Source organism: Osmerus eperlanus, chromosome 17, assembly GCF_963692335.1.
Source record: "Osmerus eperlanus chromosome 17, fOsmEpe2.1, whole genome shotgun sequence".
Lineage (NCBI taxonomy): Eukaryota > Metazoa > Chordata > Actinopteri > Osmeriformes > Osmeridae > Osmerus > Osmerus eperlanus.
The window spans coordinates 7,376,064-7,402,827 of NC_085034.1; the positions used below are offsets into that span (position 1 = coordinate 7,376,064).

Below are 26,764 nucleotides of genomic sequence, written 5' to 3' on the forward strand. Positions count from 1 at the left end.
ACATTCACACCAACCCTGGTGGAAGGATTTTTGGAATATTAGGTATACTACACAAATATGCATGTAAGGTGACGGATTTCTTTACAAATAAATATTTAAAAAAAATAAACAAATATACGTTGTGGGGTAGTGACTTGTGGGATACATTCTCCAGTTACCTTGTTAGGTATAAGTTGCCTTCGGCCAAGAGCGGATCTTATTAGGTGGTACCCAACAGTCAGAGGGTTTTAACTATACCACAGACCAAATCACTGCCCATCTGCTCCTGTCTTCCAGTTTACCTCCTCTCACCTACTCCAATAATCCACAACAGTTTGACTGGGTGTGAACTAATTTACAGTCGAATACACTGATTCTACACGTTTTGCTTCAATTTACACAGTCCACCTGTAATTACTGTACTGGTATATACTTGTCTCTCATTGAGTTTATTAATATGTGGGAAAATATAATATACAGGACATTCCAAAGTTATCACTACAGAGATGTTTAACTTTGTTAAAAATTTATTTTGAATTCTTAAAACTAACATTTACATGAAATCGATGGAAAGCACACTTGTCAGATAGAAAAATGTATGTTCAGTCCAAACTGACTAAGAGTTAAGCACAAGTATTTCAAAAGAACACAACATACATTTCACAGAATAGACTGGTCTCATTCCTTGTTTGCACTGAAAGTGTCATAAATCAACCCTGAGGTTCACGACCACGTTGATTACAAAAGGGAAAAGCAACAGGGAAACCTAGTGCAGCACTGTTCTCCTTGAGAGGAGTCTACTGATAGTATGGCCGGTAGCGGGACTGATCAGGGTGGTGAGGTCCAGGCATCTGACCCTGAGGGGGACCTTGCATCCGTGGGGGAGGGGGCCCCCTCGGGGCAGGCCACATCCCAGGACTGAGCCCTCCTGGCTGGTTGAAAGGAGGGCTCATGGTTCCCTGGTCCTCAGGGAACTGCTGCATGGAGTTAGGGTTGTAGTGGTGGGGTGGAGGGGCATTGACGGGAGGACCCCCGTGTTGAGGTGGGGGGCCTGGGGGAGGGTGGTTCATGTAGGGGGGCATCTGACCCATAATATGTCCCGGAGGAGGGGTGATGGGAGGGGGCGCAGAGGACATGGGTGGAGGAGGGGCCTGATTATAAACCATGTGGGGTGTTCCGGAACCCTGTGGAGGGTGTTGCATTGGGTGGTTGATGGGAGGTGGGGGAGGAGGAGGAGGGCCATAATGCTGCTGCGGGGGTGCCATCATGTGGTGTGGGTGGGACACTACAGGCTGGCCTGGGTAGTCCCCAGGGTGGTGGTGGGGAGGGGGAGCCGAGCCGGGCCCAGGTGGAAGGGCATCTCTAGAGGAGGAGGAGGAGCCAGAGTCGTCCTGGATGGGCACAGTGATGAGGTTACTGTGTTTGCGCGTGGTCACCGTGGCGATGCGGAACGTCTCCTGGCCAAGGGCTCGGGCGCCCATGTCTCCGGAGGAAGGGGGCGGGGCATCGTGGGAGGCAGGCGGCGGCTGACCGTAGGGGTCGTGGAGCGGGGGAGGGAGGTGAACGTGGGCCTTGGGCAGGTGGGGCGGAGGCACGCGGAAGCGGTCGGGCACCTCGGAGGCCGGGGGCAGATGCACCGGCTCGGGGCGGCCGCCCCCGGACTTGGCCGCTCGCATGTGGCGGTGGTTAACGTGGGCCTGCAGGTCCCGCTGGGACAGGTAGGTGCGTTTGCAGCCCTGCACGATGCTGCACATGTAGAGGGAGCCTCGCAGACACTGCTCGATGCGCTGGACGGGGTCTGTGCAGCTGTACATGTTAAGACTGAACGTAGGAGAAACAAGGCACCGTTTAGGGGCACATGCAGAGAAAGCAGAGACACAATGGTGCCATCTTTATTTCTAAAACAACACACTGACTACTGTTCTTACCCTGGACACATCTTGTCTCCCTTTTTCTCATGAAGTAACGCACAATCGTAGCAAAACACATGTTTGCATGGGATCTATAGAAGTCAGTCAGATAATGCGCTTGTTAGATGAGGCATGTGAAAAACAACTGCTATATCAAATTAAATCTATAAAACCCATACCATCCGTCCATATATCCTTACAGGGAGACCACATTTGTCACAGAAGTGAGCAGGAACATCATCCTTTTCACCAATTAAGTTCAACTGTTAGAAAAAAAGTATACGTTACTAACAAGAAGATCGTTTTAGAAGCAGACATTATGACCAAATCAACAATGAGGACAGAGCTGGATTTTGAAGAGAAAATACCTTATAGTCCCAAAACATTTGCTGGGGGAACCTACGCTGACTAGCAAACACATCACCAGCTTTGGTACCACAGTCAAACCTCTCCTCTCCTTGCTTAAAGCCGAAGTTCTCTGAAGAAAGAAAAATAACACATTCTAAGTAAAGTCCTTCTTACACTGAATAAACCACAAACAGAAAACAAACACATAACACCATACCTTCATCCCCAGCAGACGGTTTTGACGGCAACCGGCTCATGGGCCTCTGGCTCCGGGGGGCAGGTTTGATTCTGATGGGCTGTTTGGATATTAGTTTGATGGGGATTCGTCTGCGCACATCTGGGCCCCCCAAACTGCCCGAGCCATCCGTGCCTTGTAAGTCATTGTCTGTGTAAAGACACGTGTAACCCATATTAACTTGTGAATTATCAATGCACACTGTCTTACCATCCCAAGCAGCTACATGACAATATCGGTTGACCCACACAAATTATAATTATTGCATCTCTATAGTTTGCAACATTACTAGATGATACAAGAGTCTATCTTAAGTTAGTAAATTTGTCAACATCTTGACAGTCCACAAAATCTTGTGACGGACAAAACACGCACATGAAGGTTCACTGAGCCAAACTGTGAAAATCATGCAGTCCATTTACTGGGAAGACCAGAACCAGGTAGCTGAGTCATATTGCTGGACGTTTAGCCCATCTTACGAGCTTGCAATTATAATATGTTACTACATATTTTCTTTGTAAAAGGAACCTTGCAAATACGTTTTATCGGATTTACCTTTCTTAAATGCAGCAACTTTGCTAGCTGGCTAATAGCTAGTGCTAGCAAGCTCCACGGTAAAAAGGCCTTAAGAGTCATTTAGCAAGTGATACTCGGAAACTTCAGCATTATAATATTTATTTGAATTCTGATTTAGAATAAGTTTATTCTAGACATGTAAATGAATGCATACTTAGCAAACTAGATAATTAAACACGTTTTAGTAGCGATTTTAGAAGTTGGTATTACGCTTACCATTCTGATCCATGATCCAGTAGAGACGCACTGCACTGTGGGATAGCTCGCTGGTAAAGGGCGGGGAGAGTTCAGCTTCTACAGGAAAGTAGTATGTTGCAAACCCCAGTATTGAGAATATACCTAGAATGGAATAAAACAGTTTGTTATTTGATTATCATTCTCTTCTGACCAATGTATACATGTCAGAAAATTATATGAGTTCGTGTCGGCACGTATCAATATTTTCTACTTTAAAAGTAAGAAAACATTACTATTTGCAAGACCATTGAAAGTGTTTGTTATATTGTAATATTTCGTTTGGCATAAAAAAAATAAAAATAAATACACAATAGCTGAACGTATCTTAATTATCTTTCTGAAGTAAAGGCGCGCCCCCGTGCATTAAGCGGTCTGCTGCGCGCTCCCGCCGCAGTATTCGCCATTTTGATTCGAAAATATGAGTTTTTCCTGCCTTGCATGCAAGAGTTGAGATAACGGTTGGACTTAAAATTTTACGGTAACGAATGTAATAGAGTATTTCGTTTTTGATGTAATACACGAGGTAGCTATTTATGTGAGTAAACTGCTTAAATGTTGATAAAACGTATTTCAAATGCACTGGGCTGACATATAGCTACTACTGGTTCAGCCTGACCCATCAAAACAAATCACGTTTTGGCTAGCTTAGCAAGCTAGCTACCTTATAGCCACGGTGACGTTATGTCCGCTAGTTAAGATAGCAACAAACAAGTGGATTGCAAGGTTTCAACTGTTAAGGTAGGTTTTAGAGGACCTATGATGTACTGCTCTAAACAGCCATAGTTGTCTTACTTTGACTAGTGATAGCTGAATTTGTGATGCGTTATCGTTGGGTTAGCGACGCAAACTAGCCAACGTTAGCCAAAGCAACTTACTGAGCTAGCTCTACTTAGTTGGCTAGCAAAGTTAACTGTGTTGTGATAGCTCGGAGACGATCTGATTCAACCCGTCCGTGGACTTTATGGTAGCATGCTAGTCTTAAGATAGCTAGGCTAACTACGAACTAGTGTCCAGGTAACAATCTAACATGAATGTTTGTGTTTGTTGGTGTACTGTAGATGTTCCGATTTTACTTGGAGTATTGCTACGATATTAATCGTCTAACTTGTAATAATGTAGCTAGCTACCAATACTCTGCTAACTACGAACTAGCTACCTTACCATAATAGTAAGGCACCTCAAATTAGGAAAATGTCAGAAATGCGTGGGGTTGCTTGTCAACAACGGTAGTCATTCAGATGGCTATCTAACATAATAACTCTAAAATTAGTAGATAGTAGATTACCTAGATTATGTAGTTAACGTTAGATAGCTAGCTCTAGCTAAATGTATTATGGCTACCTAATGGCCTAGTTGGCTAGTAGCTAGCTATATAAAAGGCAGTTGGTGTTCAGCCATTTAAAAGAAGTTAGGTACGTCAACTAACGTAAGCATTATCCAATGATACGATCAAAATTAGCATAGATTTGTACTATTGAGGGTAAGAAAACCCGTAGTATTGGCCGGCACTGGTTCGTAGTGAAGTAAACAGAAATGTGAGCTCCCACGACAGGGATATTGAAGTGCTTTTCTAGTCAAGGCCACAACATATCAGTTTACGTTTTTTGAACACACTTGAGTCTCCATACATTGTCATTACCAATTTAAAATAATCCACAGGGATGCTCTTTCAAATCACCTATTGTGGAATGGTTGAAGAGTTGACTATTTAAATGTTTGTTTGTTCCCTTTTTAGTCAGTTCACTCAACACACCACGTTTGTTCATGTTATGTTGGGATTGTGTCCCCCAGTCCGCCCTCTTCATGGAAAAACCTGTGCATAACCTTTTGAGGAATGTTGTGGTAACTTAACTAGCCATAGCTATATATATATACTGTACTAAGTAGTCGACCATAGTGCACTGTCAGGCAATAACATACTTTGTGTGTAAGTGGCTAGCATTTACATGGATGAATCAAATCAAGGTGTATTTACCATAAAGGTTTTAGTCAAGTCTGCTGTCTGATTGCATTTTCTCAAAGGCCTTTCTTCGACTTGCCAAATTCAGATCACTGTTGGGCCATAACATCCACTTGCTTGCTCTCCAACATTGTTCCTCTTTTCAACATTTATGCTATTCACCAGTGGACTTCTTTGTTGAGGTTGCCCCCGGTGAGTTCTATTTTAGATAAAAAGTCAGGCTTTCCTGTTTAGTATCCATGGGGAGCACTCTGTGTTATTGTTGCACTTGTGTGTGCTTTGTAAATGTATGCCAGATGGTTGCTGTCGCACGTGCAGGCCAGGGTCGTCACACGAAGAAAGAAAAAAGGAAAATGGAGGAAGCATTTATATTTCCTTTTTTAGTGTTGTGTGATGGGCAGTCAGTGTCAAGTCTTTCGAGGAGGCAACCACACTAGATTTAGTCACTGCTGATATGTTAGCAGTCTCTGCACTGCATTATCATGACAAGATATTAACAGTTGAAGTAGGACGACCTACAACAACATTTTGCGTCTGGCTTGTCTTTTTAGCAGTGCAATGCTAAAACCAAGCATCTGCAAACAGACCTAGCTAGCTAACCAGGGTCTTGAGTGGGTTAAGAATACAGTGTGCATGCATTGCACCGGATGCAAATGCTGCGTGTGGTTGTTGTGGAGCGCTACATGCTACTCTGTTTTACGCTGCGTGACCTCGTCTGTACTGAGTGTGGGGAACTTGTTGCTTGACGGTGCGCCCAGAGTAAAGCAAAGTGCCAGCCCTGTCTTTAAATAGACCTATGTATAGCCTATCCATCTATGTATGAATAGTACGGGTCAGTTGTAGAGGAAAGTATCTCTTGCGCAAAACATATGACTTAAGCCACTAACACAATCCAGGGGCAGGCACCTGAGTTGAACAAGACTTTCTAGGCTGGATATATTCTAAACCAGGCTTATTTGTTTGTGACTCGCACCATTGTCTGCAAACAAGTCTGAACTCCATTTCTACGGCTGTCAGTTCCTCATTGTTCCTGTTTTTAGTTCCGAGCATCAGGCTTATTTAGTTTATTTAGGCTACATCTGGTAACGAGGTACTGTCTCGACTTATGTAAAATAGGCAAGTCACTACTGGTTTGTCAGGTCATTTTGTCATAGAAACAAGTTGACTTGGGTTTAGGCTCCCTGAAGCAAATATTACATAAATCAACGCCTTTATTGTCAAGTGATTTTTACTGCCTGTCTACAACTAGAAAGCTTTGCCCCAACTGAATGACTAATAACAAAAACTGTCAAAGCTAAGTTCCTACAGGTCTTTTAAGACACACGGCATAGTGTGCGCTAGGTCAGAGGTTTTAGTCAGAGGTTACATTAGAACAAATTGACACTGTGTCCTCTCTCGCTCTCGCTGTCCTTCGCCTCCATCTTTTAAGCGCTCCCTACTGCGCAGAGTTTGTGTTTTTTGTCGAGATCTCCCCATGAACTGCCAGTGAAGCTTCTGGAAGGAAACATAACTGCTCTGTCTCTCTCTCTGTCTCTCGCTCTCTCTCAGGTTATGGTGAGTCCTTTTGTGTCTCTGCTACTAAGGAGGCCTGTGTTCTAAGAGGAGACCCATGCTGATAAATGCCAGGCCTCGCCACGCTCTCTGCCGTCTGCACAAACACAAATGCCTGCCTGTCTGTGGGGGAGGTCTGATTAAAGATACCCACGCTTCACCTACTGGTAGGAACAACCACCCGTCTCCACCCGCTTCAGACCACATCTGATGGCGTTCCATGTCCACAATCTGTCCTTGGGATTTTTGGATATTCATTTCCCCTTCTACTCCACCATGCCGTTCTGCTATGTTTTGTGCCTTAACCCTTCCTCTGTGTCGTCGTGTGCCCCCCCTCTCTCTGCCCCCCACCACCCTTGGTTTTCTCTCACCTCGTCCGCCTCTCAGGGCTGTGCCCCCTGTCCCAGCGGCCACCATGTTCTGGAAGTTTGATCTGCACACCATCTCCCACATCGACCAGCTGCTGGACCGCGAGGACGTGACCCTGCGGGAGCTGATGGAGGAGGACGACGTCCTGCAGGAGTGCAAGGCCCAGAACCGACGCCTGCTCCTCTTCCTCTCCCAGGACCACTGCATGCAGGAGCTCGTCAACCTCATCACCACGGAACCCCCCGCCGACCTGGAGGAGAGGAGCCGTTTCAAGTGCGTGTGCGCGGGGGGGGGGGGCATGCTTTGGCGATGGAATATGGGCGTTGTGATGATTAGAGTAGATCGACCTTTGACCTGACTGTAAAGGCTTCCGTCTCTTTATTTCCCCTCTTCCAGGTTCTCTAACATTGCTTGTGAGCTGCTGACATCAGATGTGTCCCTCATCAATGACAAGCTGGGGGGGGATGAGTCGCTCCTGGAGACACTATATCACTTCCTGGAACAGGACCCGCCCCTGAACCCTCTATTGGCCAGCTTCTTCAGCAAGACCATCGGCAATCTCATCGCCAGGAAAACCGAACAGGTAACAAGTTCATTGCTCGTGGGGACAGATAATCAGGACTCGGGTGCGGGTACACCTTTTCATTCATTGAAGCAAAGATCCTCACCAGGCGCGTGTCTCTCCCCAGGTGATCTCCTTCCTGAGGAAGAAGGATGGCTTCATCGGCCTGGTGTTGAAGCACATCGACGCCTCCGCCATGATGGACCTGCTGCTTCGGCTCATCAGCTGCGTGGAGCCCGCCCCCTTGAGGCAGGAGGTCCTCAATGTAAGCCTGCCCCAGATGCATCGTCCAGACTTAGAGACCGATTCAGATTTGCCATTGATTCGATGAAAGGATTTGAGCCCATTATGAGCATCTCGCGGCAGTGCTACTCATCCGTGACTTATTGTGTTTGCCAGTGGCTGAACGAGGAGAAGCTCATCCAGAGACTAACAGAGCTCATCCACACAGGCAAAGACGAGGAGGTAAGCGCCGTAGAACTCACCTGTTCAAATAGCAACACTGGACGTGGCAGGGCATTCTTTCGGGCCGTGTTGGTTGGCTGAGCGCCAAGGGGAATGCTGATTTGGTTGGCCTGTTCTTTCGCAGAGACAATCAAACGCATCCCAGACGCTTTGTGACATCATCCGCCTTAGTCGAGACCAGGCCAATCAGATGCAGGAAAACGTGGAGGCCGACCCCTTACTGACTGTGCTGGAGTCGTAAGTCGGCTTGGAACCCTACAGATGTGACTGAATATGGGGGAGGGGGTGTGTCTGTGTTATAGAATCAGTCACTCTGTGTGTGTGTGTGTTTCAGGCAGGAGAGCGTGGCAGGTCTTCTGAAGACCATGTTTGAGGGGGAGAGGAGCGAGGCCTCCATCGTGAACGGAACTCAAGTGCTACTTACCTTACTGGAGACCAGGAGGTCTGGGTGAGTGGACACTGCTATGCCCCCTCTCATCAGACCCCCTTCATCCCTCCTGCATATGCTAACACAGTCATGTTCTCCTCTCTGTGTCAGGTTGGAAGGGCTGATGGATCTGTATTCTCAGGGATATGAAAGGTCTTACACTGTCAACAGCAGTATTTTACATGCCATTGAGCCCCATCTAAAGGACTTCCAGCAGCTTCTCCTGAATCCCCCCAAGGTAGGCCCCACCGGCCTCGTCGGACGACCAGACGGTGAACCTGCCTGACCCGTTCCCCCAGCCCACGCTGTCCTCTCTCTCCAGTCACTGCATCGTTTGCATCTCGTGTGTGTCTCCCCCCCCCCCGTGTAGAAAAGTGCAATACTGACAACCGTCGGCGTTCTGGAGGAGCCGCTGGGGAACGCCCGCCTTCACGTGGCCCGCCTGGTGGCCGCCCTGCTGCAGACCAGCGCGCCCAGCATCTGCCAGGAGCTGTGCCAGCTCAGCACCATGGACCTGCTACTGGTACAGCTGGCCTATCAGGCCTCCGCTAGACTGTCTATGCGTGTCTCTCTCTCTCTCTCGTGCGCGCGCTCTCTCTCGCTGTCCTTCTCCATCTCTCAAGCGCTCCCTACTGCTCTGTCTCTCCAGGATCTCTTCTTCAAATACTGCTGGAACAACTTCTTGCACTTCCAAGTGGAGCTGTGCGTGGCGTCCATCCTGAGCCACGCTGTCCCCGAGGAGCGGCTCAACCCGGGCCTCCAGAACCACGAGGAGAAGCCCTCGGCGGGCGCCGGCACCCAGGAGGAGGAGGGAGGGGAGCCGGGCAAGAGCGCCGACCCGGAGACCCCCCTCCACCACGCCCTGGTGGCACACGTAGGTGGCCCCTCCTCAGACCCACCCTGTCTCCTCATCTCTCTCATGTACCTGGCTCCTCCTGGGTCTCCCCTAACGAGTCCTCCTGTCTCCCCTCAGCTCTTCCAGAAGTGTCGGCTGGTGATGAGGATCCTGGACGCCTGGGAGGAGAACGATAAGATCCAGTACGTGCTCCGTGCTCTGTGGGACCTGGTCCGCTTGGCTGGTCCCTGTGTGTCGTCCCCGGGCCCGGTCCCTCGAGAGATCTGTCCTCCTCATTCTGTCTGTGATCCACAGGGCGGAGGGAGGCACCAGGAGAGGCAACATGGGTCATCTGACCAGGATTGCTAACATGGTGGTACAGAACCTGGAGAAGGGACCGGTCCAGACCCAGATCAGTGACCTCATCAAAGGTGTGTGTGTGTGTGTGTGTTTTCACGTGTAGCTGCTCCTCTGTCTGGTGTCCAGCCCTCCTGACTAGCATGTGGAAGTGACGTTGGTCTGTGTTGTTCCAGAGTTGCCAGAGGACTGCAGGGGACGATGGGAGAGCTTTGTGGATGAGACCCTGAGAGAGACCAACAGGAGAAACACAGTGGAGTTGGTGAGGACCACACCTGGGTTCCTCTAAAAGGCACTTTTACACCATCTGTACACACACACACACACAGTCACTCCCTCTGACAGTCCTGTCCCCTGTGTTCCAGGTGAGCACCCATAACCTTCATTCCTCCAGCGAGGATGACGACATGGAGAGTCCTTTCCCCAACGACCTGTCACTCCAGCAGGTAGGAGGGAGCCACGGCCGCCATGGCAACCAGGCCTGTTCTATCTATGCCTGTCGGGAGAAATCCGTCACACCACGCTTGATTTGAAAGAACTGTGCCAAACGGTGCACATGTCCTGTGATGTGTTTTTCAGGCGTTCTCAGACTATCAGATCCAGCAGATGACTGCCAACTTCGTAGATCAGTTTGGGTTCAATGATGAGGAATTCAGTGAGCATGACGAAAACATTAAGTGAGTTCCCCCCCCCCCCTCTCCTCTTCCACTCAGTTTCTCCAAAACACAAACGGTGCACAGTGAATATTTCTAGTGTGCCAAAAAGCTTGGTAGGATTTTATAATAACATTCGATATCTCTCCTCCCAGCTCCACGTTTGACCGGAATGCCGAAATCAACTTCAATCTAGATGCTGATGATAATAGTGTAAGTTGTTGTGAATTTGGCCGCGGATCAGCCTTCTGCCAGCCTTCTACCGCGCCCCTGATGTGTGTGTGTGTGTGTGTGTGTTGGTTGCAGGCCAACGCGGCTGCCTTCGAGGCCTGCTGTAAAGAGAGGATACGGCAGTTTGACGATGCTGAGGAGGAGGAGGATATCTGGGATGACAAGGAGATCAACTATGCAGCTCAAGTCAAATCCAGAACAAGGTGTGGTTTCTATACATTTTTATTTGTATTATCATTTTTGATCTTGAATATTCTAACACATGATTCTAATTGTAGCACCCTTTTACCCTCTTGCCCCCCCTTTTCTCTCCCTCTCCCGTTCCCTTCTTCCTTCCACCCCGGTCCCGTCGTCTCTCCCTGTGCGGGGGGGTCAGGTTTGGGGGGTCCCAGACCTCGGAGCGCAGCTCCAGGGGCAGCCTGGAGAACGGGGGCCGGGAGCGGGACCGCGGGTCGGGCTCCGACGAGGACGAGGACTCCCGACAGAGCCCCCCGGAGGCACGCGGCGCGGAGGACGGCAAGGACGCCCAGAGTACGGCCCCCGACTCGCGTAAACGACCCCCTCCAGTCTCTCACGCGCTTCTGTAGCCATCCTCCACCCCTCCCCCCCCCCCCACAGGCACCGCCCTAACCCCTGTCTCTCGTTTGGCCCCTAGGTCCAGGCTGGACGGCCAGTTTCGGGGAGTCAGGGGGGGATCCGTCCTCCCCGGCCCCCGTGGGGTGGGACTCCCCAGGTGGGGGTGGTGGAGACACGCAGGAGACGGGCTGGGCCAACTTCACCGAGTTCCAGCCTTTCAGCAGGTGGGTGCCCTCCTCCCTCCCTCCCCTCCCCACGTCAGCTGCTGCGTAGGGAACACCGTGGCTCGCTCTTATCTGGTGCCGCTAACGCCGTCTCGTCCTGTGTCCCGGCAGCTCAGAGATGGGCCGTAGGTGCAGCTCTCCCACGGACAAGGGCAGCAGCGACGCCGACAAACAAGCCAAGCACAGCCCCAACAAGAGCCCCAAGCACAGCCCCAACAAGAGCCCCAAGCACAGCCCCAACAAGAGCCCCAAGCACAGCCCCAACAAGAGCGGTGAGTGAGAGGGGAACCTGTGTGCGTCCGGATCGCCACATTCACAGCTCCCACGGTCTCACGAAAGATCGGCGAAGTTCCCTCTCCCGGCATTAGACAAGCTAAGTGTGTGTGTGTGTGTGTGTGTGTGGCAGCGGCAAACCCTTCTTCCGGTGACTGGCCGGTGGACCAGGGGAAGAAGGCGCCCCTGGTGGGCTCAGACGGCAGCTCCTCTGGGGGCTCAGACAGCGAGGAGGATGACAAGGCAGCCGCCGCAGCCGCCGCCGCATCCCAGAGCGCCAGCCCCGGCGCCAAGAAGAGAGCCGACCTCAAAAGGTTCGCAGCCGTGAAGAAGCTTCCTTCCATACACCCACTCCACAAAGGGGCCTCGTCCCTGCGCCTGGTGGTTCCTACAGACAGCCGTTTCCATGCTGATCTGTAGGTTAGGATTGACAGGCGCACATTACCCCCTCTGTGATTCTATGCATGGGAGCTGCCGTTCCCCAGCAGCCTCCATAGCCCGGTCGCAGAGACATTTCATGCCTATTTAGCTCGTTAACGCGGTAACCTGTATTTCACTGCTGTTGCACAATGAGAGTTTACACACCAGTAAGCTGTGTGCCTCTTGGTCCTGACTGGGGGGGAAAATGGCCTCTGTAGTGCCTCTCAGCACTGTATAACAGCCCACACTGTCCACCCTCAGTGGGAAAAGATAGTGGCCCATGTCAATAGGCATCTATATATGGGATTGTAGTCACCACATTGAAGTAATTATAGACTGGACGGGGAGTTCTGGACTCAAGAGTTTGTGTTTTTGTCAAGAGCTCCCCATGAACTGCCAGTGAAGCTTCTGGAAGGAAACATAACAGCTCTGTGTGTGTCTCTCTCTCTCCCCTCCACCCTCTCCCCTCAGTGAGGAGATCTCAGTGTCTCTGGAGAAGCTCTCCCTCACAGCCTCGCCCCCAGCCTCCCCCCCAGTGGCCCCGGAGCAGAGTCCAGCAGCAGGCGCGCCCCCCAGCCCCGCCACACAGACTGATAGGAAGTAGGTACCTGGGACTGTGGAAATAGTCCGATTCAGACCCCCTTTACTTCTCCTTTTACTTTTCTCCTTTTTCTGCCATGGAACGTGTTAACGTGTTAAAGAACCTTCTCTGTGTAGACGTTGCAGATGAATAGATATCCCAGCTGGTCCATTGATTGTGGAAAGCCCGTTAGCTGGCCTATAGAGGCCGGGCCAAGGATCAGAACAATGGGAGCGCTCGGTGCCAGCTCTGCGCTGCCTGGAGAAATATTTACTGTGACTTATTTTTAGTCGGCCAGGAAAAGGGGAGAACGGCTCGGCTGTGCGGGGCTCTCCAAATGTCTGGATGGCCCCTCGCGCTGCACCTTTGTCCTTCAGTGTGCCATTACTGCCATTGTGTCCCTCGTGCCCCTTCAACCCAGCTCTCTCTCAAGAAATGTCACTGAATCTCTCCGCCCCCCCCCACCCCCCCCCCCCCTCTCTCTCCCTCCAGAGGTGACACGCCACAGCCCCCCGAGGTGTCAGTGAATGGGCCCGTCTGAGGCAAGTGAGAGACACAGGCCCAGCCTGGATGGATGCCACAGACTCTGTGCCACTTCCAGTGACCCCTACCCCCTCCCTTCTCCCTCTCCCCCTCCCCCCAATAACCTCACTGCAACCTATGGTGTTTTACTGAATCACTCTGCCATGTTATTGGACCTGGACACTGCCAATCAACACCAATAATGAGGAGGCGGGACATGTATGAACCAACCAACAGACAGAACAGTGTAGAGGGATATTCTTCAAGCCTTTTCTGATGTTGCACATAAATACGTGCGGTTTTAATGTAGCAGTGATCTTTTAACGACAGAATCCGTGGAGTATAAACCATTGTTGTTGTTGTTGTTCCCCCCCTCCCCCTCTGAAGGATTTCTCTCCTACTCTTAACAAAAGGTTGGATCAGAATTGTAGGGATGTAACATCATTGCCCAAAGCGGATAGCACAGGTTAACTTTAAATGAAATGATGCCTCAACAATAAATACCTTTTTTTTTTTGCTTAAGAAAAGCACTTATGCAGCCATTTCCTGAACGTTATAGCACAATGTACGTGTCCGACTCCTCCCCCTCATCTCTGCAGGCCATCGTGTTCTCGTCCCTCACTGAGATCCAAATCTTCTTCTTTTTTTGTTCTCGTTCTTTTGGTTGCTTTTATTGAAACATTCTCTCATTCTTGTACGTCTCCAGTTCTCTGAATGTGTTAAATGCTTCTGGGGAGTCTCACAGAGGATAGTGGTGGGTCGATGAACAGACTTCTGTAGTATTACTGTCTTCTGCTCATGTGCAATAATGTCAATTAGTCATTTAATTTAAATTTTAATCTGTTTTTTCTTTATCAACTTGCGTGTCGTCAGAGAAAGATGACTCATTCGGTATCACTATGGGCAAACCAATTTGGATATAATCTCAAATCAAGGTTTTGATTTTGTCTTGTTTTATTTTTGTTCTTGCATGTATAAGTGGTTCTCTGTTGACCTAGCTAGTGAGCTGAGACCTCCTGATTGTATCAACTTTTAAGTTCTTACTGCTATCCCCCCTTAAATCAACCAAACATTATCTACCTATATTCAAATATTATCTACATTTAAAGTAATTTTACAAGCAATCTCAAGATGCCTGTGTGTCTATGTTCCGTTTATCCTCCCTGCACTTACAAGGTAGGAGTGCCTGTTGCATCTGTTGAGGATGTTGCCGTCTCTGAAAGGGGCGGGTCTTGGAGAGGGGCATTGTGGGCCGCGCAGAACATCTCGAGTTCTCCGTGTGCTTACACAATCACTTGACAGCTATCAAGTTCTATGATCCTTGTTTCACGTTTTGAAATTAAACTTTTCTGGTTGACAATATGAATGCCAAAGGCCTGCTTGTCAATGTGGAACGAATGCATCTTTTCCTCCCAGAACACTGAGGTGAGGTAGAGACGGGACAAGGTTCACCACCTGACGTTCACCATCCCACCGTTTTGAGATGACCTTAAAGCTGCAATAGGTAACATCATAAAATAAATTCCAAGATGAGAAACGGAGCCCCCAAGTCTTGTCTGAACTTCAACGCTTTCTGCCAGCTTGACCTATGCACAGAGCTGTGTCGCTAAACGCAGAGTGCCTCAGGCGTTTACACGTTCATAGGGTATAAAGTCCTATTCTTTCTGAAAGAATCTTGCCTACTGTACCTTTAAAGGAGATGATGCATGATTTGAACAGGGTGTAGATCCTTTGCATATATTTATAATAACACTTCCCCCTCCCTCAACACTTCTCATTTGGATTGTCACCCGAGTGGAGGCGAGTGTCTTATGCCAACTTGATTCCATCAAAATATATCCTGTACATTCAGACCAAACATGATTAGTTTTTTGTTTCGCATGCAGTCGCTCTTGGTTTCATCTTGAAAAGAATAATTCACTTAAAATAGAAGTTATTTGGCCCATATCTAATTTCCCTCAAATGATGCCTGGACTAACCTTTTTTCCTTGTTTCTTACAAGCTGCCTCCTGTATTTGTCTGTTGGGTTTGGAGTCTGACCACACTAACCACAGGGAGACTATATAGAGCTGTGAGGGATGTTCCCTGCCCATAGCTCTGACCACCAGCCACTCCAACAGGGTGAGGCCTCCCATCCCCATCTGTCTCGTCAGTCATCAAGGTTGGAAGCAGAAGTTGCTAAGCAGCCGAGCTAGAAAACAATAGGGACTCGTTCAAACAAAACGCAGAGGAACGACGGCTTTTAAACCCACAGTGTTTTGTTTTAATTCTAAAAAATATTTTACATGATTGACAACATAACCCGGCTCAGAAGGAAATTTCTAATTAGAAAAGATGGAACATAAAAATAAATAAAATAATTACAATGTGTCATTCTGATGGATGTTTTATGTTTTCAAGTCCAATCAGGAGATGAACCCCAGGGAATGGGGTGAGTGGGGCTTGTGGACTGATATTCTAAGCATCCACCTGTGCAGGTCAAGTAACATGGATTAAGCCTTTTTCAAAAGACTTGCCTTTACTTTCACCAGCACACCTTATTACTATTGCTCGGGTCGACATTGGGGGAGGACAACCGTGTTTTTAAAAAAGACATGAGGGTTTACTTGTACAACAAAATTTCAAAAAAGTAGTAGCATTAGTCACATTAATACAGAAATAAACAAATGGCACATCGGATTCCTAATTCAAAAATAAGTGGTGCTTGAGGAACTTTTCTTACTGAGGAAGTTAAATAAATTACTGACATAAACGTTACATACAAATCTGAGTAGTATATACAAAGAAGTTATTAGACACAAAAATCTACAATTCAAATTTGATGTTCAACGAGACAGCAGTATAACCTTTTTACACGGCAATGTTTGTGGTAACAAGAACAAGGGTGTGGGCTTTGTGGTTGATGTGTATCTGTGAATTGGTGATGGGTTCAAATCGACGGCTAACCCATACTGGTCTGTAGCAAAAAAAAAAAAAAAAGTGACTTAATCTTGCAATCTCACTAAATCCATCTAAACATATTCTTTCTCTACGATGCTCTAGCAGACATGGACTCCTATGTACAAGCTTTCGAATAGAAGATAACGGGCCCTAGATAAAAACACTGGTTCATAGACAGATGCACAGTGCTGGGAGCGCTGGGACTGGCTGATGTTAGCACTATGTTCAGATCAGCAACACTGTAGAGACACATGCTTCTCCGAGCCCCACGACCCTCTGGCTGCTTGCTTGATAGGTGATTTGTAATGTAACACGTCACACGTGTCGATGTGCAACCGGACGTCCCTAAATGGATGACGTCTCGGATGTCTTGACTGCTGCATAACCCCACCCCTCTGGTTGATGAATGTACGCCATGTCACAATCTCATGTTCTTTGCAATTCCTGTGTAGAAAAGAGGGTAGCAATGTCCTGGTCTCATAAGTACAATACTGTTGTCTCGGTCTGTACTACTTGACTAAAGCCACAGAGAGGGGCGATGTGGTCACGTGTTGGTCGTCATGGCAGCCAGCTCCAGTCTCTCGGCACTGCGCTGTGTAAACAGTCTGAGGCATCTTATAATACCCTCCGCTCACCGGTCCCGTCTCAATCTCACCTCTTAGTCCTCTGTAATAGTGGTTGTATTTGTTTTTTGTTTTTTTTGAGAATTAGAAATCTAGAAGAGGAGGCTAAGCTAGTCACTGTCCGTAGCTTCTTTTGTAAACACTAATGGAGTTCCGCCGACCTCTTGTCTGACGGAGTGAGACTCTAATCTCCAACTGGCATTCTCCTGGTTTGATCACAAGGGCTAACAGTTCACAGTATACCATCATCAAGGGAGGGAGGAAGGAGGACTGATATCACTGGTGGGGGGGGGGGGGGAAGGTAAGGAAAAGATCCTTCATGAAACCATTGAGGATTTCCCTCCTCGTCTCGGTGCTGGGTTAGGTTTAGGGGGGGGTGAGGATAAAGGAGGATAGAGCGCACTTCAAGATCAGCCTGCCCGTTACTGCGATCGCCCGCCATCAGCAGGGGCCTGTTCATCTGCACGGCTGGCTGGGGGGGGGGGACATGGCAGATGTAGTCCTCTGTTGCGTCCTCCCTGGTGCGTTAAGAGTGTGTGTGTGTGTATGTGTGTGTGTATGGGGGGGGTAGATGAGGTCTAAAGGTGGAGGGGGCAGGAGAGATCTGCATGCTGGAAGCCCTAAGGTTCATTCGGTCTGGTAGCAAACGGCCCTTCAGACCTGCATCACCGAGGATTTCATGCGATATTTTGTTAGCTCCATAGTTGCATATAGACATCCAGCACACATAGTGGTCAGACTACCGGAGATGAGCGACTGCAGCCACGCAGTGAAACAAGTGGTCATTCGGGGATGTCCTTTTCTTTTCTTATTTTTTGTTTTCCTTTTCTTATTTTTTTTAAACAAAAACAAATAAACTTTTTTTTTTGTTTGTTTCCTGTTGCAACATTGTCAGTTCAACGCTACCGACACTGAACAGAGCTTAAGTGTTAGAGAGGCCCCCTCTCCGATCCCGTTCCCGCTCTCTTCTGGAGGGGGGGACGAGCTCGGTGGGGGATTGGCCGGCAGACATGTCCATCGGACGCCTCGACACTGCTCGTTTGTTCCTGCGCTGGATTGGTCCAGTCCTCTCTGGGAGTCCCGCCCCTCTCTAGGCGTCTGAGAGGCAACTCTGGACATGGTCCATCCACTGCTGTGCGTTCAAGCTGTCCTGCGCACAGAAGTTATACACTCTTTTGGTCGTCTTGAGCTGTGGCAGAGAGAGGGAGAGAGAGAGAGAAGGGGAGGCAGCATGAAGGGCAGGAGAAACAGCAGGAAGGTATGACCGAGGACGTGTTCAGACATGGTGCGGAAACAAAAACACGTTTTGCCTTGAATGCCACTCACATCGAAGAAGGCTTTCTCCTCTATGTTTTTGGGCGCTCCCATGGTGGGCGTGCCTGGAATGACAGACTCCACCTCCGCAAGCTCAATCACCCCCTTACACTCCTTGTCCTTCCTGGACTCATAGTATCTCAGCTACACAGGGGAGAGGAATAGCGAGGGATAGTATCAGCATGAATCGACTTAATCCCATCATCGGTTTCAACACCGTCGTCCGTTCTTCCTGCTCCTACCTGATGTTTGGTCTTATCCAGAACAAACCAGCGCGGTTTCCACGGTTTCAATAAGGCACCCTTCTTGAACAGGATCCCCTCGTGGCTCCTGGGGTTCAGAGGGCACAAAGAACGCACGGTCACCACACACCCACACACACGGGGGCCCCTGCAGTGCGGGCTCCGAGGCCCTCGCCGGAAGCCTGGGGAGCGGGGGCACCGACCTGTTCTCACTCTCGGTGCTCTGGAACTGGCTGTAGAGGGTGCTGGTGCTGGGCCGCCCGGGCATGGGCGTGGAGGTGGCGCTGGCCTCGCAGTCCATGGCCAGGTTGATGGAGGAGCCGCGGCCGCTCTCCTGCAGGTACACGCCCTGGGAGCGCCGCTGGTGGCTCAGGTTGGACGACATCAGCAGGGAGCTGGAGAAGGACGGCTGGGTGGAGGGATGGAGGAGGAAGAGGAGGAAGACCCAGTCAGCAATATTACCACGTGGCCACCAGAGGTCGGCAGATGACAGCGGTCGCAGGGTTGAGACGGCTCGGAGCGGGATGGTGAACCCCCCGGGGGGGTTAGGAGCTGGTTGTCCAGCAGGGGGTCTCACCTTGCTCTCCAGCTTGGCCTCGGCCCTCTGGCTGTTCTTGATCTTATCCCACGTTTCCTTCCACTTATCGGACACCTGGCCCAGCTCCGCCTCCAGACCCTGCAGATCCTGGGGAGGACCACACACACACACACACACCTTAGTACACCTGAAGTGTGTGTGTGTGTGGGTGTGTTTATGTGAGTTCAAGCCACTGACCTGCAGCAGCTTGGTGATGGCGTCGGGCACCACTCTGCTGCGGCTGTCGTAGCAGGGCCACACGATGTGTCTCTGGGACTTGGGCCCCGACGTGTCGGGCTTGTCGGGGGGGGCCTCTTCGGCCAGGCGCTCCTGCCGGCCCCTCACCAGCTCCCAGTCGAACGACGGGCCCTCGGACAGGGTCTCCTCCGTGTAGAAGTCCCACACCTTCAGGTTGGATATGTAGCTGTAGGGCCTCAGCACCTGGAAACACACACACACACACACACACACACACACACGGTCGATGAAGTTGATTGAGTCAACCAGTACCAGCCACCAAAAAAACAAAAACCCAGGTTGATTCTGCGAGCAGTCCGTTCAACATCACTGACAGCCCCTCCCTCACCTCCTCATCCTCTGGAGAGAACATGTAGTTGTAGAAGACGGGGGTCTTCTTGTTGAGCCGGTCGATGTAGTCCCACACGGACTTACACACCTGCGGGTTCTTCCTCTCGCCCTTCTCCTCGTACAGCACTCCTGCACACAGCAAACACACGGCCCGGGGCGTCAGCACAGGGAGGTTTACGGGTGAATGAATGAATGTCTTGGTGAATGAATGAATGTCTTGGTGAATGAATGAATGTCTTGGCGAATGAATGAATGAATGTCTTGGCGAATGAATTAATGAATGTCTTGGTGAATGAATGGATGCCTTGGTGAATGAATGGATGTCTTGATGAATGAATGGATGTCTTGGTGAACAAATGAATGTCTTGGTGAACGAATGAATGTCTTGGTGAACGAATGAGTGTCTTGGTGAACGAATGAATGTCTTGGTGAACAAATGAATGTCTTGGTGAACAAATGAATGTCTTGGTGAATGACTCAGGGTTGTGGTGAGAAGGAACGACTGACCCAGTTCGATGCGCTCGTAGTCCGAGTCGAGCAGGAAGGTCCTGAAGCGGTTGGACACGTAGTGGTAGGCCAGGAACTTCAGGTAGTACAGGCTGAACTCAAACTCCATGGGGAACTGAAGGTGGATCTGTGAGGGGGGGGGGGTGGCGGGGGAGAAAGCGTGAAATGTTACACACATTTCCCGTTCTGAAAATCTCTTGGAAGTCCCGTTTGTGATAAACTGTCAGCTAAATGAATAAATTAAATAAACAGTGCGATTCGGAGACTTTGAAAAATGTTGAGTCTGCCTTTTCTCAGCTGTGGAGAGCAGCGGCCGTCACGGTGAGACGTCGTGCTTCTGAGCGGTCCGTTTGGGAGCTCGAGGACGTTAAGTAACTTGGCGTTTCCTTCCGTTTCGTAAAATACATGATCTGTTTATCTTCCCCGTGTGTACAGAGTGGCTATTTCAAGGCAGCAGGCCCAGAGACGGACAATGAGGAGAAGCTTCTGTCTAAAAGGAGAGGCTCCTGGTTGACTAATAGCCCTGTGAAATAATTGTTTTTGGCCATTGTTGACGTAGAGTCATGTACCCATGCAAGGCCCATTCACACACAGACACACACACATCCTACATACAATAATGTTGCGACATCCACGTCAGCAACCTGGCAAAAAAACAGGAAGCCCTTTCACGCACGACGGCTAGCACACACGCCCGGGACGCGCTCGAGCGCAGAGCCACATGACCGAAGGGCAGACATGCGGCCGAGAAGAAAAAAACAAAAGAGGGGGAGGAAGGAAGAGCGTTTTAAATCGCTCACTGAAGCGCGACAACCAGGATACGGTCACGCCAAGGAGGGCAGACGACGCACTAAACCCCCTCGGGGAGAGAACCGTCTCTCAAAGACGCAAACATGTCGAAAAGGGAAACACGCACACACGCTACATGGGCTCTCCCTGTTAACACGCGCGCACGCACGCACCTGGTGCACGCAGTCGAGGAACTGCAGGAAGACGGGGGTGAAGCCGCTGCTCTGGCTGGCCAGCGTCTGGGCGCCGCGGTGACTGAAGCGGTGGCCGAACGACAGCCACTCCTTCTCCACCAGCAGGCGGAAGCCGTCGAAGGTGCGGTAGTACGGGTCAGACAGCAGCTGCACCAGGGACGCCACCTGGGGAGAGGGGCGCAGGAGAGACGTGTTTGCACGCGTGTGTGGGGGGGGGGGGGGGGATGTGTGTGTGTGTGGACGAGGGGGGGGGGGGGTGTACCTGCGTGGTGACGTCCCAGCCGTCCTCCAGGCTGACCATGACGGAGGACCCTGTGTCGAGCAGCTCCACCACCAGGACGGACACCTGCAGCACCCTGTTCAGCTGCACGCACACACACACACACACACACACAGTTAGGATGAACACAGATCTCGTCTATCAAAGAAAGAGTCCATCCACATACTAACGGTAAACAATCTCCTTCTCTCACCCAACACATTATCAGGCACAGACAAAAACAGGCAAACACACACACACACCAGAACCCACTAGCTCGGCGTGCTGTGCTTACCAGACACATCCACTCCGACTCCTCCAGGCAGCGGAGGAAGGTCATGCTGGGGTCGCTGGTGGCCGAGCTGGGCACGCACGCCTTCATCAGCTTCTTGAAGCTGTTCTTCACCTGCCGCACGTCACACACCTCGATGGGCACCACCTCCCACTGCTGGAACGAGTCCTGCTTCCCTCCCTGCATCACACACACACACACACACACATCAATATCAACAGGGCTTCTATCCTGCTTTCTCACACACACACACACATGTATGAAGCCATTGATGCTTTGAGGGGGGGGGGGGATTGACACCAGAGCACAAGAGAATGGGCAACAGAACAGTCATGGCTGTATGGTTCAGTGTCTGTATGTGTGTGATACCTTGAGCTGGGCCTTGTCCCCTATGATGTAGAGGTAGGCCCTCTGCTGTCTGAAGAGCAGGGCGTCGCTGGGCCCCCCGTTGGGCTGGGGAGACTCCTTCCCCGCCAGCCTGGTCCCGATGTCGGGGTTGTAGGCACTCAGACGCCCGCTGCCCCGGATGCTGCCCCACTTGCCTGGGACACACACACGCACACACAGGGGGAGGTCATGACCAGCGAGCCTTCAGCCGTCGTCACGGAGAGTCAATCACGTGGGGTGTTGGAGGCTGTGCGTGTGTTCATGTGCGTTCGTGTTGTACTGCGCACAGCTACAGCTCTACTGCTAAACATGCCGGTGAGACACTGGGCTGCAGGAGGAGAGGTTTGGACAGAAGTCGATCACAGACATACTCCGTGTCCCTGAAGAGTCACAGCAATCGTCACGCAGGAGGGACCAGACAGTAGTAATCAAACACGCAACAGACAGTAGCAATCAAACACGCAACAGACAGTAGCAATCAAACACGCAACAGACAGTAGTAATCAAACACGCAACAGACAGTAGCAATCAAACACGCAACAGACAGTAGCAATCAAACACGCAACAGACAGTAGCAATCAAACACGCAACAGACAGTAGCAATCAAACACGCAACGGACAGTAGTAATCAAACACGCAATAGACAGTAGTAATCAAACACGCAACAGACAGTAGTAATCAAACATGCAACAGACAGTAGTATTCAAACACGCAACAGACAGTAGTAATTGAACAGACAGCGGTAAACAAACACAGAGAGCTCGGACAGGGCGTTCTGCAGAGCGGATGCGAGGCCCAATGGGCCAGCATGCCTTGGAAGGACAAGACGCACAGAGAGAGAGAAGCTATGTCAAAAAAACAGTTTTGGACGACAAAGTTAGTCCCTGGAGAGGCAGACATCACACCACAGGGAGGGCGGGGCCAACCAGCGCAGACAGACTGACGTCACTGTTAAAGAGATCTGATTGGTTAGATTGGAAGAAGGGGGGGGGGGGGGGGGGGTCAGGACGGGTCCTACTGTACCTCTGGGAGAGTTCCTGGCCTTGCCTGAGACTTTGGGCTGAGAGAGGGAGATGACCCTTGCCCTCTGACCCAGAGCTGAGGTCAGATGACAGAGATGCTCATTAACCAACACCACAGATGGGAGATGGGTCAACACAACGCACCAGCACACACACACCCACCCAAAGGTGAGCCAGAGATGGTTTTAGGATGATAAATCTCATCTTTGAGTTGCAACATGCTCAGTTCAGATCCATTTAACATTCCTTAGTGGGGTTGTTTCACAGCCATAACTCACGCATCTCTGAACATATTTCATCTCTGAACATATTTCATCTCTGAACATATTTCATCTCTGAAAATATTTCTGTCAGAAAGGTTTTGATGAATGTGTGGTGGTCCTTTAGCGTCAAATACCATTCTTCCACACACTGTACACACACTGTACACACACACACAGCCTCTCACCTCCTCTGCTGAAGGTTCCAGGGATGTCCTCCTTGTTCCCCATCACCTGCTTCATCAGGACTCCGATCTTGGGCTGCCTCAGCTTGTCCGACGAGTCTGGGAAGAGACACAGCCATCATCCAATCACACATACCGGTATGTGTGTGTGTGTGAGGGGGGGGCAACACATGTCTGTGAATGTGTGCATGTCCACATTCGCATTTGTGTATCTCCATGCTTAGCTGTAGGTATGTAAGTGTGTGTGTATGCGTATGTACCTGAGGTGCTCATGTGTGTGGAGGTGAAGCCACTGAGTGTGTTCCTCCCGCTGGGCTCGCTGTAGGAGGGCATGGAGCTGATGATGGCCTGCAGGTACTTCTCCTGCTCCAGACTGGTCGAGTCTGCCTGGGACGGGCCTGCACACACACACGCGCGCGTCAAACAACGCCGATCCCTCAACCCTCAGAAGGTCCATATCACGTTCCCTGACGGGCCAGAGCCGTCTGGTCCTGTGTGCATCATGTCCTGCGGGCTGGGTGGAGTGTCTCTGCTTACCGGCGGTGGGGTTGTTGGGGGACTTGAAGAAGCCCACCACTCCCTTGGCGTGCAGGCCTGCCGAGCGCAGCAGGACGGCCTTGGTCCGCGAGTTCCTCCAGCACACCACCGGGAAGCGGTTCTGCCGGTAGCACCGCGAGATCCGCTGGATGGTCGTGTCTGGGATGCTCTGAGGCACGATCAGCAGGCCTGGGTAACTGGAGCACACACACACACACAGGTCGCTCATGGTTAGATGCTGTCGGTTGTGGTCAGGTTCTGGTTGCGGTCCTTCAGGGCGGTGGAAGGTCCCTAACCTCCTGCAGACGGTGTACATGCGGTTGACGGTGGAGATGCGGAAGGGCTCGTTCTTGGAGCGGGTCAGGCTGTTACTGAGCGTGCCCAGACCCAGCCTCTGGTAGTCCCGGCAACAGGCCCGCTCCACCACGTTGCTCATGGTCTGCCTGTCGGACGAGCGGATGGTGGAGGAGAGGGTGAGGGAGCTCTGGTCCAGCTCTTCTGACACTGCAGACACACACACACCATCACACACACACACACGGAGACACACACACACACGTTAGATAGCAGCAACATACAGGGACCATGTAGGGAGCGTGGACGTGGCTGGTGTGTGTCTGGCTGCGCCGGGGGCTCCACCTGAGAGGTCGTCTTCGTCCAGCTCGGACTGCAGGCTTCCCCGGTTCTCCCAGGTCGGGGGGGCGTACTTCTTCCGGGTCACGTACTGCCGGCCGATGGTCCGCTTGGCGCTCTTCACCAGGTTTTTGGACAGAGTTCTGAGAGGTCGGGGGGACGGGGCAGGGGTGGAGGGAAATAAAGAGAATACAGGAGAGGACGTCAAGTCGCCGATTCGAGAAAACAGCCTAACGAGGGGGCCGGTGACGTCCGCGAGCGTGAAAGGGTGCGTGTTCCAACCACGGCCAATCAAAACAGAGGCGCATCCCAGCACCAGGGCCCATCTCAGTCTGGGCTGCATCATGAAAGCATCCTCTAGGCAGGGGGAGAGTGCTGCTGGCTGAGCCTGGCGCTGGCAGGGGGAGGGTGGGAGGGAGGGTGTTGTGGCGAGGTTAATGTCTCTGAATGGAGTCTTTTAGTGCAACGACACGTCGCTCAGAGATGGAAACAGCGACCAGGGAGGCTGTCACATTTTCCACCGCTGAATTATTCATTGGGCTGCTCTGCTTTTTTTCATACCCCACAGGAGAGCGAGAGAGAGAGAGGGAGAGGGAGAGAGAGACAGAGAGAGAGAGAAAGAGAGAAAGAGAGCGAGAGAGAGAGAGAAAGGGGCACCAGGGGGTGTATGTATTGTACCAGGATGGAAAGTGGACAGTAGGATGTGAAACAGTCTCATTCCTCAGGCCCTTCAGAGCTGGCTCTGAATAAATGAGTACGAGGGTGCAGCCAGCAGAATTAAACAGGCAGCTTTCCGGAAACATGCAATGTTCTCACACACGCGTTAACCCCAACCACGCCGCTGATGCACTTGCATGTAAGAGACCCAAACGCACCGACAATCCTAAGTGGCATCCTACCACGCGCTCATACACCCGTGAACGCTCGCACCACCAGCACTCTTGACTATATACAATTCTGTCGTTAAACCCACTTCAGCCCACAACCCCTTAAAAACAGCCTGGACACGTCCTGAGAGCTGGGACGTGCGGAAACACCCAGGCGGCAGAGAGCAGGGCAGGAACGTGAAGTCTCCTCCGACAGAGCAGTTCAGCGCGGGGTCGGTCGCATACGTCGTCGGGGCGGTGCCGTGTCATCTCAGCCCGCGCGCGAGCTACGGCGTGTGAGGTCGAAAGGCGGTGTGCGCCTCGCCCCCCCCCCGGGGGGGCGTGAGGGAGGCGTCGGATGCCGTCGGGAGAATCTGGGCCTACTGAGCACGCGCGGGATTGATGGTTCTGGGGCTGCAGAACGCCAGCGACAGTGGCGCTTCTGTGTGTGTGTGTGCGCGTGCTTACTTCAGGGACTGGTTCTTGTCCTTGGTCTTGTGCTCCACCACCATCTTGCTGCCCTGGCCCACGGTGAAGGCGAAGGTGCCCTGGACGTGCTGCGGGTAGCGCAGCTTGTGCATGTGCTTCCTGAACACCTCGGCCAGGTCCGACGCCACCTCCTCGTCGAACGCTATCTTCATCAGCTGGGGGGGGCGGGAACACGCGCACACACACACACACACACACACACACACACACACACACACACACACACACACACAGGCTGGTTAGAGGAGGAGCTGGGGGGGGGGGGGAGGGAAATGGGGTAGTGGGGGCAGGAGGTTGGATGGATGGATGAGGAGAGGAGAACCTGGAAGGTGCAGGAGCGTAGCTGCAGTCCCTCCTGGATGAACTGGTCCATGGGCAGGCTGACGGAGATCTTCTTCTCCTTGGTCAGCGAGGCGATGGGGAACGAGCGCGTGACCACCTGCTCCCCGACTACACAGGAGAGAGACGCGCCATCAGGCAAGAAGGGGGTGTTTAGGAGGGTGTGTGTGTGGCCTCGTCCACACGCGCGTCTGTGGGCTCCTGGTCTTACCGAGAGCGTCGGTGGGCGTTCCCTTGAAGATGAGGCGGTAGTTGGTGAGGAAGATGGCGCCCTCGGCGGGCAGCAGGGGGGGGCCCCCCATCACCCCCGTGGGCTCCTCGCGCCCGTCCGGGATCAGGTGTACCCGCATGCCGTCCATCACCAGCTCCTCCCCTGCTAGCAGGACAGGCCTCAGCAGCTTGGGCTGGAGGGAGGGAGGGAGAACATAGGA

At 51.3% G+C, this 26,764-nt stretch overlaps 3 protein-coding genes and 1 non-coding gene across 17 annotated transcripts in view; 2 read left to right on the top strand and 2 right to left on the bottom strand.

Annotated features, from left to right (window-relative positions):
• Nucleotides 1–488: 488 nt before the first annotated feature.
• cbll1 (Cbl proto-oncogene-like 1, E3 ubiquitin protein ligase) lies at nt 489–3,414 on the bottom strand. 2 transcript variants are annotated; one of them, XM_062482788.1, is made up of 6 exons: nt 3,265–3,414; nt 2,455–2,622; nt 2,258–2,367; nt 2,090–2,152; nt 1,908–1,981; nt 489–1,800 (listed from the first exon to the last, which is right to left on the bottom strand). In XM_062482788.1, exons 1-6 carry the CDS (start codon nt 3,275–3,277, stop codon nt 777–779), a joined length of 1,452 nt encoding a protein of 483 aa, XP_062338772.1. In that variant the 5' UTR covers nt 3,278–3,414; the 3' UTR covers nt 489–776. The 2 variants fall into 2 exon arrangements, with proteins under 2 accessions (XP_062338772.1, XP_062338771.1); XM_062482787.1 differs by having other exon boundaries at nt 2,069–2,152.
• Nucleotides 3,415–3,671: 257 nt separating this feature from the next.
• Nucleotides 3,672–15,865, top strand: ppp6r2a (protein phosphatase 6, regulatory subunit 2a). 5 transcript variants are annotated; one of them, XM_062483210.1, is made up of 24 exons: nt 3,672–3,763; nt 6,794–6,963; nt 7,184–7,438; nt 7,562–7,748; nt 7,855–7,992; nt 8,127–8,192; nt 8,317–8,429; nt 8,527–8,640; nt 8,731–8,857; nt 8,990–9,142; nt 9,269–9,493; nt 9,593–9,657; nt 9,770–9,885; nt 9,988–10,073; nt 10,177–10,257; nt 10,391–10,488; nt 10,620–10,677; nt 10,771–10,898; nt 11,072–11,244; nt 11,351–11,495; nt 11,607–11,767; nt 11,902–12,082; nt 12,660–12,788; nt 13,261–15,865. In XM_062483210.1, exons 3-24 carry the CDS (start codon nt 7,212–7,214, stop codon nt 13,307–13,309), a joined length of 2,820 nt encoding a protein of 939 aa, XP_062339194.1. In that variant the 5' UTR covers nt 3,672–3,763; nt 6,794–6,963; nt 7,184–7,211; the 3' UTR covers nt 13,310–15,865. The 5 variants fall into 5 exon arrangements, with proteins under 5 accessions (XP_062339194.1, XP_062339193.1, XP_062339197.1 ...); XM_062483209.1 differs by having other exon boundaries at nt 3,699–4,023; XM_062483213.1 differs by having other exon boundaries at nt 3,712–4,023; nt 11,607–11,718; nt 11,901–12,082.
• Nucleotides 12,145–12,284, top strand: LOC134038148 (small nucleolar RNA SNORA84). Its single transcript, XR_009932651.1, has one exon. It is a non-coding gene; the product is annotated as a small nucleolar RNA SNORA84 (small nucleolar RNA).
• Nucleotides 15,866–17,425: 1,560 nt separating the features above from the next.
• Nucleotides 17,426–26,764, bottom strand: part of sbf1 (SET binding factor 1) — a 35,883-nt gene continuing 26,544 nt past the window's right edge. For 8 of the 9 annotated variants that reach the window (XM_062483208.1, XM_062483206.1, XM_062483207.1 and 5 more), the window contains 21 exons: nt 26,545–26,737; nt 26,317–26,444; nt 25,974–26,149; nt 24,646–24,782; nt 24,303–24,510; nt 24,007–24,203; nt 23,730–23,867; nt 23,473–23,568; nt 23,026–23,100; nt 21,985–22,157; nt 21,619–21,795; nt 21,327–21,428; nt 21,044–21,229; nt 20,082–20,208; nt 19,573–19,703; nt 19,185–19,427; nt 18,987–19,094; nt 18,613–18,818; nt 18,410–18,497; nt 18,180–18,311; nt 17,426–18,042 (listed from right to left, as the gene is read on the bottom strand). In XM_062483208.1, coding sequence (XP_062339192.1) covers nt 17,944–18,042; nt 18,180–18,311; nt 18,410–18,497; nt 18,613–18,818; nt 18,987–19,094; nt 19,185–19,427; nt 19,573–19,703; nt 20,082–20,208; nt 21,044–21,229; nt 21,327–21,428; nt 21,619–21,795; nt 21,985–22,157; nt 23,026–23,100; nt 23,473–23,568; nt 23,730–23,867; nt 24,007–24,203; nt 24,303–24,510; nt 24,646–24,782; nt 25,974–26,149; nt 26,317–26,444; nt 26,545–26,737 — 3,120 coding nt within the window. In that variant the 3' untranslated portion in view covers nt 17,426–17,943. The remainder of the gene's footprint in view (nt 18,043–18,179; nt 18,312–18,409; nt 18,498–18,612; nt 18,819–18,986; nt 19,095–19,184; nt 19,428–19,572; nt 19,704–20,081; nt 20,209–21,043; nt 21,230–21,326; nt 21,429–21,618; nt 21,796–21,984; nt 22,158–23,025; nt 23,101–23,472; nt 23,569–23,729; nt 23,868–24,006; nt 24,204–24,302; nt 24,511–24,645; nt 24,783–25,973; nt 26,150–26,316; nt 26,445–26,544; nt 26,738–26,764) is intronic. The other variant, XM_062483203.1, reaches the window with a different exon arrangement.

Excerpts from the sequence above, each read along its gene's own strand:
- ppp6r2a (XM_062483210.1), top strand. The coding sequence starts at position 7,212 with ATGTTCTGGAAGTTTGATCTGCACACCATCTCCCACATCGACCAGCTG. Across the intron at positions 10,678-10,770 it reads TAGATGCTGATGATAATAGT|GCCAACGCGGCTGCCTTCGA; the intron begins GTAAGTTGTTGT and ends TGTTGGTTGCAG. Across the intron at positions 11,496-11,606 it reads GAGTTCCAGCCTTTCAGCAG|CTCAGAGATGGGCCGTAGGT; the intron begins GTGGGTGCCCTC and ends GTGTCCCGGCAG.
- cbll1 (XM_062482787.1), bottom strand. Across the intron at positions 2,153-2,257 it reads AAATGTTTTGGGACTATAAG|TTGAACTTAATTGGTGAAAA; the intron begins GTATTTTCTCTT and ends TTTTTCTAACAG. Across the intron at positions 1,801-1,907 it reads GGAGACAAGATGTGTCCAGG|TCTTAACATGTACAGCTGCA; the intron begins GTAAGAACAGTA and ends TCCTACGTTCAG.